Source organism: Schistocerca nitens, chromosome 6 (assembly GCF_023898315.1).
Source record: "Schistocerca nitens isolate TAMUIC-IGC-003100 chromosome 6, iqSchNite1.1, whole genome shotgun sequence".
Taxonomy (NCBI): domain Eukaryota; kingdom Metazoa; phylum Arthropoda; class Insecta; order Orthoptera; family Acrididae; genus Schistocerca; species Schistocerca nitens.
The window spans coordinates 554,296,434-554,305,871 of NC_064619.1; the positions used below are offsets into that span (position 1 = coordinate 554,296,434).

Sequence of the window (9,438 nt, forward strand, 5' to 3'; positions counted from 1 at the left end):
AGGAGATAGAGAAGATCCAAAGAAGAGCGGCGCGTTTCGTCACAGGGTTATTTGGTAACCGTGATAGCGTTACGGAGATGTTTAGCAAACTCAAGTGGCAGACTCTGCAAGAGAGGCGCTCTGCATCGCGGTGTAGCTTGCTGTCCAAGTTTCGAGAGGGTGCGTTTCTGGATGAGGTATCGAATATGTGGCTTCCCCCTACTTATACCTCCCGAAGAGATCACGAATGTAAAATTAGAGAGATTCGAGCGCGTACGGAGGCTTTCCGACAGTCGTTCTTCCCGCGAACCATACGCGACTGGAACAGAAAAGGGAGGTAATGACAGTGGCACGTAAAGTGCCCTCCGCCACACACCGTTGGGTGGCTTGCGGAGTATAACTGTAGATGTAGATATAGACCCGATACGAATATTGGTGAATGAGATTTTCACTCTGCAGCGGAGTGTGCGCTGATATGAAACTTCCTGGCAGATTAAACTGTGTGCCCGACCGAGATTCGAACTCGGGCACACAGTTTTAATCTGCCAGGAAGTTTCATATCAGCGCTAACTCCGCTGCAGAGTGAAAATCTCATTCTGGAAACATCCCCCAGGCTGTGGCTAAGCCATGTCTCCGCTATATCCTTTCTTTCAGGAGTGCTAGTTCTGCAAGGTTCGCAGGAGAGCTTCTGTAAAGTTTGGAAGGTAGGAGACGAGGTACTGGCAGAAGTAAAGCTGTGAGTGCCGGCCGTCAGTCGTGCTTCGGTAGCTCAGTTGGTAGAGCACTTGCCCGCGAAAGGCAAAGGTCCCGAGTTCGAATCTCGGTCGGGCACACAGTTTTAATCTGCCAGGAAGTTTCACGAATATTGGTGCTTTGTTTTAAACTGGGTGTATAATAACACAGTACCAATATAACAGCTTTTGGCGCAGTAGTGCTGTATTCCATTGTCCAGCTGCTGTCAGACGCTCGTAATAATATGGAATTATATTTACGGATATGAGAATAGTCTCAACGGACGTTAAAATACAGGAAATTACGTTGTCTCAGTTACAGATGTCGCATGTTCCGATCAGTCACTTCTGTCACTACTCTGTTACAATGGATTCACTGATAAGTTCCAACATGAAAAAGAATATATCAGTCATGCTGGAGCGCTGTCGACCCGTAAATTGACCGTCATCTAGGATAAGCACATACTTCCTGTGGTGCAACATTTCGCCATCGTTCGCCGAGAGATAAAACTCTGCAAGGAACCCCCTCTTGGACATCATAATAGCGTATATTATCTGAGCAATTTGGAGGACGGAGATAACAGCGACGAGAAAGCAGGTAGTGGCGGTATAAAATGTGACTGCTCATTGACTGAGGCGTGAGACCCGCGATGGCAGGAACCCAGGTCGCCGTGCTGTGCCTGCTGCTGGCTGCTCAGCTGCAGCTGGTGACGCCACGGGGGCTGCTTCTGCGATCGCGGCTTCACGGCCGCATCATCGGCGGCACCGAAGCCAGCATTGAGGACTACCCGTGGCAGCTGGCCCTGAAGTACGGCGGCTACCAGCAGTGCGGTGCCTCCGTAATCGGAACCGAGTGGGCCCTCACGGCGGCCCATTGCGTCGTCTCCTACAGAGCGCCGTACCAGTCGCTGTACAGCGTGCGCGCCGGATCCTCCGACCGTAGCAGTGGGGGCGTCGTGCTGGACGTGGCCGAGGTCCACGAACACGAACAGCACGACAGCATTTCTGGCGACTACGACATCGCCGTCCTTCGCGTGAGTAGTCACTAACAAAAAAATACATCACTATAGTTACGTACAACGCTGCATAGCGGAAGTATGACCACTTTGCCGACAGTTGGGTACACCACGCTCCTACTCATACTGCTAGTCTATTGTTTATTATTATACGAAGACAGTAACTTGTTCTCGAAAGAACAGTTACTGTTGGTGACCGTGCAGCTTTTCCCTGGAATAAATGATGACTAACTGAAACCCTCAGCTGCCGACATGTGTTGTTGATATACCTCGATGTGGACAGCTGAAAATGTGTGCCCCGACCGGGACTCGAACCCGGGATCTACTGCTTACATGGCCGACGCTCTATCCATCTGAGCCACCGTGGACACAGATGAATAGCGCGACTGCAGGGGCTTATCCCTTGCACGCTTCCCGTGAGACTCACGTTCCCAACTGTCTACAATTCTACATATGTATTGTACCTTATAGACATTTGCCCACCTAGTCATTAGTCCGCAGCTCGTGGTCTCGCGGTAGCGTTCTCGCTTCCCGAGCACGGGGTCCCGGGTTCGATTCCCGGCGGGGTCAGGGATTTTCTCTGCCTCGTGATGACTGGGTGTTGTGTGATGTCTTTAGGTTAGTTAGGTTTAAGTAGTTCTAAGTTCTAGGGGACTGATGACCATAGATGTTAAGTCCCATAGTGCTCAGAGCCATTTTGAACCACCTACTCATTACTCGCGCACGCTTTGGCGATTCCCGTAAGAGTTTGGGCAACCTGTGCGCACTCGCACAGTCGGAGGTCAGTGGCTGGGTAGCCTTTAACTATATATACGAAGACAGTAACGTGTTCTCGAAAGAACAGTTACTGTTGATGACCGTGCAGCTTTTCCCTGGAATAAATGATGACTAACTGAAAACCTCAGCTGCCGACAGGTGTTGTTGATATACCTCGATGTGGACAGCTGAAAACGTGTGCCCCGACCGGGATTCGAACCCGGGATCTCCTGCTTACATGCCAGACGCTCTATCCATCTGAGCCACCGTGGACACAGATGAGTGGGTGGTCAGATGTCTATAAGGTTCAATACATATGTAGAATTGTGGACAGTTGGGAAAGTGAATCTCACGGGATGCGTGCAAGGGATAAGTCCCTGCAGTCGCGCTATTCAGTTAGTCATCATTTACTGTTTATTTATCAGATACTACACTGCCCAGTCAAATTCATGTGACCTCCTGTCAAAAGTTGGAATACCCATCTTTTGCAGCTAGCCTATATTTACCAACTTTTATATTGTCCAGTCAAATTAGTGCAACCACCCATTAAAAGCTGGAGCAAACCGCCTTTTGGCGGGTTGGACAGCTGCAAGAAGTGGGGGAAGAGCGTCGATGAGGCTCTGGAAAGTACAGACGTCGATGTGCCTTTGCCAGCTTGGTAAGGTTTCTCGCTTGAGCATTCATGGTGCAAACAGCCCTACTGAGGTGGTCCACATATTATCGACTGGGTTTACATAAAGGTAATTCGGTTGCCAAGGGAGTGCGGTAAACTTATTCCGGGGCACTTCGAACTGCCGCACGTATACTGCCAGCTGTGTGACACATAGCATTGTTCTTTTGATAGATGTCATCATGCCTAGTATATGGTGCCCTAGGATAGATGCACACTTGTGTAGGTCCATTTTATCTTCCAGAATGACGAGTTTACCCACGGAAACGTATCCTAGACCACAACGCTCAGTCCTCCGATCTGTATCCTTCCGACATTTTTTGCAGGCGTATTTCAGGCGTTTCAGGCCGTACAGCCAACCGCCATGTGTCCGATCGAGCTTGAAACGTAATTCATCCGAAAATGCCACCTCGGTGGACGTCCATTTGTAGGACTGGTGTACATATTCCAGCCTACCTTGCCGATGAAAAGCAGTCATCATGCTTGCATGAACCGGGAGCTTGCGGTGAAGTTCTAAACGTAGCAAGGTTCACCGAACGGTCGTAGAGATGACACTTCTGGTATCCTATTGGTTCATGTGGGTGGTCAGTTGTTCAACAGTTAAACGTCTCTTCACTTGTACTCACCTCCGTAACCGGCGTTCACCCTTCATCTATGACTCGTGGTGCACCACAATTGCCTTGGCACAGCTTTTGGATGGCGCCATTTTGCCATTCACGGTAAACTTCTACCACAGCGGTAGTCGCACGTTACAGAAACTTAGCTGCTTCGAAAATGATTGCACTCTTTGCCCAAAAGCCAATGATCATGTCTTATTAGACGTCAATTACATCGCTCCGTCCTTTCGTTACGTCAACTACGGCACTGTTTTCGCTTCCGCCAACACACATTATATGCACTCCCGAACCTAGGGCTGCCACGTTCCGTGCGTGATTGTTTGCTACAAGTTCACGGGGAACATCGACAGTGGTCATGTTGATATGACGTGACCATGTTTTTAAGAAACGTAATAATTTAAACTGAGAGGTTCTGATACTCAGCAACAAAACATTAAGGAAAATGTGCCAAAAAATGTGTTTTCAGTCAGTTAAAAAACCCCACCTGTTTTCCGGATGTCATTTATCAATAGTAACAGCGGTACATTCCACTGTTCAAATTATGGCATCGAGCTGCAACAACTAGTGTTGTCGTAACTAAATCCGATCATTTTGAATCCTCAGTAACAGTGGCACAAAGTGCTATTTATCCGATATTATGTCAAAAATAGCTCAACAAACACCATAATTCTAGTGCAGTTTAAGAATTTCAAATGCACTATCTAAAACAAATCACTTACTGTTCTGTTCTGACAGCAAGAGGATTTTAGTGATAAGATTAAAAGTTTTACTCTTGAAACGTTGGTACGTATAATCATAATACACTGTCTAGTACTCATGCTGTTCTATTGTTACACATCTGTTAATAAACTTTTATTGACACAAACTACATCGCAAGATCCACCAAAAAAATGGTTCAAATGGCTCTGAGCACTATGGGACTCAACTGCTGTGGTCATAAGTCCCCTAGAACTTAGAACTACTTAAACCTAACTAACCTAAGGACAGCACACAACACCCAGCCATCACGAGGCAGAGAAAATCCCTGACCCCGCCGGGAATCGAACCCGGGAACCCGGGCGTGGGAAGCGAGAACGCTACCGCACGAGATCCACCAACATTAAGAATAATGGGCACGCAGTGAACAGTATGTTCCGTACAGATGTACGAGGGTTGAATGAAAAGTAATGCGTGCATCTTCTTTAATTGGGTTTGGAAGGGAATATTTTAATAAATGAAACGCAGATATTATCCTTAGAATGTGATCTTTAATTAACAATATTAACTTTCCACATAATCACCAGCCAGTTGGATACATTTCTGCCAACGATGAACAAGTTTTCTGAAGCTGGCACGGAAGAAGTCGACACTCTGTTTCCGCAACCACTACGTCACAGTTCTCTCGTAATGGTGTACCCACGTTTCGTCTCCTGTCACAATTGATTGGAGAAAGGCGTCACCTTCATTCTCGTAACGCGAGAGGAGTTCCTGGCAAATTTCAAGACTGTGCTGTTTCATTTCAGGGGCAGCATCAGAGGTACCCATCGTGCACAGATCTTCCGATAGCCAAGCAAAGCAATAATGTGACCCACACGTTCTTGTGAAATGCCGATAGTACTTGCAGTTTGTCTCTGAGTGATGCGACGTTGGTCCTGAATCAATCTGTCAACATTTTGCTTGTGAAACTCCGTAGTTGCTGTCACAGGACGTTCAACTCTCTGCTTGTCACGCACGTCAGATGTTCCCGCCTCAACATCTTTAAACCTACTCTCCCAGCAACATACAGTACTCACATCAACACAGTCACAATAAACTGCTTTCAATCTCTGATCTCCTTTTGGATGACAGCTTCTGGTGTCAAGAATTCAATGACTGCATGTCGCTTAAATCGCATTGACCGACCGTCTGCGCAGGGTTCCATACTTTACGCTGTAACAACAAAACAGTTCAATGCTAAGGCTTCCGCCAACTGGAGCTGTAGAGAAGAGGCTACGGAACAAGCCAATACCTGCCGCATACCAATGCTGCCAACTGTTGAAGAGTTACGAAGGTGGAGGCATTACTTTTCAGGCAACCCTCGTGTCATCCAAGCTTCAGACATTTACAGTAATCTTGCTTGGTAGCTCATAGCTCACAAATGCTTACCTTGGCTACAATGACATTGGCACACATCCTGATGAACGGGTTACTGAATTCAGGTGGGGACTCTGTAGAAAAATGTTGCTACTGACAAATTAAATAGAAAGGCAGTAACGATTACAAACACAAAATTGTACTTACTGCACAGTAAAAAAAAAATCTGTTATTACGAATCCCTCCTTGTAGATTATAAAGCATATTGCGCCTATCAACACAAACTGGTACACGATAAACCGACATGAAAGGTGCAATTACGCAGAAAAATAATACATAAAGCTTAGTGGAAATGATTTATATACACAAGGTGATTTACTTGCCTCTACGTATGGGTTTTATACAACCTGCAACCCCTTCAAAATTCACGTGCATTATTTTCATATTCTCTCGCTTGCTATGTGAAAACTCTTAGTCATAGTAAAAAAAAAAAGTACAGGACATTTTTGTAAGAGATATAGCATAACTAAATTTTGCGCCCGGATACGTTTCCTCCAGAGGCTGTAGTTTTCGATTTATTCGAGAGAAGTGCACATAAGGTACTTTCAAATGCGTATTTCTTGAGTAAATCGGAGACAATGACCTTCAGTGTAAACATATAACTATATATTCCTACAAAAAGGTTCTGTACATTTTTTTTCTTTAAGATTAATAGTTTGGACGCAGCGAGCGAGATTATATGAAAATTTTGTGCAGAGGTTTTGGAAGCGTTGTAAGTTGCATAAAACCCACTGGTAAGGGCAGCTAAATCACCCTGTATTATAATGTTTTGGAACAATTACTATTCAGAAACAGCGCATGTACACGAACAAAATCTTTTTTTTTTTTTTTTTCGTTCATATTCTTATGCATGAACATTATTTGAGGCACATACCGTATCTAGTAGTTACGTTTCACGTACTTACTATACGATGCATACAGCTTTAAAATTGTGACGATGTGGACTATACTATTTTACAAAATCCTTCTCTAATTCGCGGCGCGTGTTTAGTCGAGCGGTCTAAGGAGCTGCAGTCATGGACTGTGCGGCTGGTCCCAGCGGAGGTTCGAGTCCTCCCTCGGGCATGGGTGTGTGTGTCTGTCTTTAGGATAATTTAGGTTCAGTAAGGTGCCGGTGCGGACTGCCGAGAAAACATCTGTCTCTGTCTATTTGCATACGGCGGCAGTCTACAAGCGACCACTATCTCGGGCACATAATCTTTAATAATATAGTTACCAATTACTTCAGAAACTTCTTAATTTTTGCTGGTATGCAGATAAGCAGTTTGAAAGCACGTAGAAAGTTTCAGCTTGCTAGAATGAAAACTTAGCTTAACAGAATTTATTTAGTGGAATTAACGGTAGATTGTTACCTCTGAACCATACCTCCATTATTTAGGACCTCTGATTTTTCCGAAAAACGTGGATTCTGTCGTTAATTTTTGTTTTATGGTTTTGAAAATCAGCATCACTTTTCTAACTGCACCTTCTGGCCAAATTCTGGCTTCCTAGCGTCATTATTAATTTTAGTGCCTCTGATTTTTCTCTTGAAACGTCATTTTTCCGTAAACTATTAAGTTTAGAACATCAATACTTGGTATTTGGAACATTATTACACTAAACTATAATTTAACAATGTTTTAAATATAACTTTTGGCCGCGCGGGATTAGCCGAGCGGACTGAGGCGCTGCAGTCATAGACTGTGCGGCTGGTCCCGGCGGAGGTTGAGTCCTCCTTCGGGCATGGGTATGTGTGTTTGTCCTTAGGATAATTTAGGTTAAGTAGTGTGCAAGGTTAGGGACTGATGACCTTAGCAGTTAAGTCCCATAAGATTCCACACACATTTGAACATTTCTAATTCAAGAAGTGCTTCAAACATGGGAAAAATTCCCCTCGCTCTAGCTGACGTTTAATTTTGCAGATTGACGGTTCTTTCCCGCTGGGCACCAACGTGGCAATCGTGAACCTTCCAGAGGCCGGCTACGACCCGCCAGCCGGCCTCGCTGTCACGGCGACGGGCTGGGGAGACACGGAGGACGAGTACCTGCCCAGCATCCTGAAGAAAGTGGACATCGCCATTAGGGACCGATCCGAGTGTAACTTCCCTAACACAGGGCGCGAGGTGACCCCCCGTATGGTATGCGCCGGAGAAACGGGCAAGAGCGTGTGCCATGGAGATTCGGGCGGTCCTCTAGTGAGCGGCACTACGCAGGTGGGCATCGTGTCTTGGAGCAGTGGCTATTGCCTCCTTGGGGGCGCCGTCTACGCCAACGTGGGCAACTTACGCTCCTGGATTACAGAAGTCACCACCATTTGACAGCCATAACTCAATACTTTCGAATTACCCTAGTCTTACACATATAACTGAAATGAGACAACGACTGTCAACGAGAAACATATGTTTACCAAATTTATTAGTCTAAGCTTTGAGCGATTAGTAGGCATTTTCGCCATGTATTGAAGTTAATAAATTGTTTCTTTGTGAAGCTGTTTCTAAATGTGTTGGTAACCTGAAACCTCTCCTACCAAAATGAGAAGTTCAGATGTCCTTTCTCACGTTCCCACGTCCCCCTGTCCAGTTTCAAGTTTCTTCCTAATGAAACATACAGGGTACACTATAGTTACCATAAACCCTCAGGAGCTTGGAGCCAGAAACTACAGACGTTTTGAGGGGTTGCTTCCACAATCTCAACTGTCCGTTTAGGCTAGGGCCTTCACCAATATTCCATCACTACATCGCAGAATTCACATCTCAATATTAGTACATGGGGATGTAGGTGTTTTTATAGGTGTTGATGCAATACTACGTAACAGTTGCAATATAATCACGAAGGAAGGAAAGAGGTCATTCGAGACGGAGCAAAAGCTCGTATAGTGTTAAGGATAGGGCAGGAAATCGGCCGTGCTCTTTCAGAGGAGCCATCCCGGCATTTGGCTGGAGCGATTTAGGGGAATAACGGAAAATCTACAGCTGGATGGCCGGACGCGAGTTTGAACCGTCGCCCTCCCACATGCCAGTCCAATGTGTTAACCGCTGTGCCAGCTTGCACGGTGTTTTTGCACTATAACCCACTTTTTCGCGTATGAATTTTTCCATGATAGTGCTCTTCACCTGACGTTCCACAGTGCTGAAAGTGTGATCTTCAGGCGGATTTTGTTGTGCCTAAGTCACCTCTGCCGAGAACATGAGGGAACCTACCATCCAGCCAGACTTGTTAGAAAAGCAATAGCGTCGTTCTCTAGGTTGATCAACAAGCCATGGACGTACAGCCTGCACATTTTCCGCTTGCGTCACGTGGCGCCGGGTGTACACTCTGGCTGTTGGTGCCACTCACTGACTCCTGGGCATGTCCATCACATATGATTCCATTTTAATAGTTTGTACATATAAGGGGAAACGCTTGTACCAAATGTTTATATCATGGGAACGTCAATTTCTGTGAATATTTTGACAGTCTATTTGAAATGTTTACCACTGTGAGCGTATTTACACACCCAGTACGTTCGCGATACGTATGTTTCGGCTACCAGAGGTTTTAGTATTACTGAACAGAGCTCGGGCGAGCGAGGGAGTGGG

General features: G+C 45.8%; 1 protein-coding gene across 1 annotated transcript; it reads left to right on the forward strand.

Moving 5' to 3' along the window:
- Window positions 1-1,325: 1,325 nt before the first annotated feature.
- LOC126262698 (trypsin alpha-like) lies at window positions 1,326-8,347 on the forward strand. Its single transcript, XM_049959475.1, has 2 exons — window positions 1,326-1,744; window positions 7,783-8,347. Exons 1-2 carry the CDS (start codon window positions 1,361-1,363, stop codon window positions 8,176-8,178), a joined length of 780 nt encoding a protein of 259 aa, XP_049815432.1. The 5' UTR covers window positions 1,326-1,360; the 3' UTR covers window positions 8,179-8,347.
- Window positions 8,348-9,438: the final 1,091 nt, after the last annotated feature.

Bases quoted from the DNA above. Each gene is read 5' to 3' on its own strand.
- LOC126262698 (XM_049959475.1), top strand. From the start codon at position 1,361: ATGGCAGGAACCCAGGTCGCCGTGCTGTGCCTGCTGCTGGCTGCTCAG. The intron at 1,745-7,782 runs GTGAGTAGTCAC...TTAATTTTGCAG, and splicing joins ACGACATCGCCGTCCTTCGC to ATTGACGGTTCTTTCCCGCT.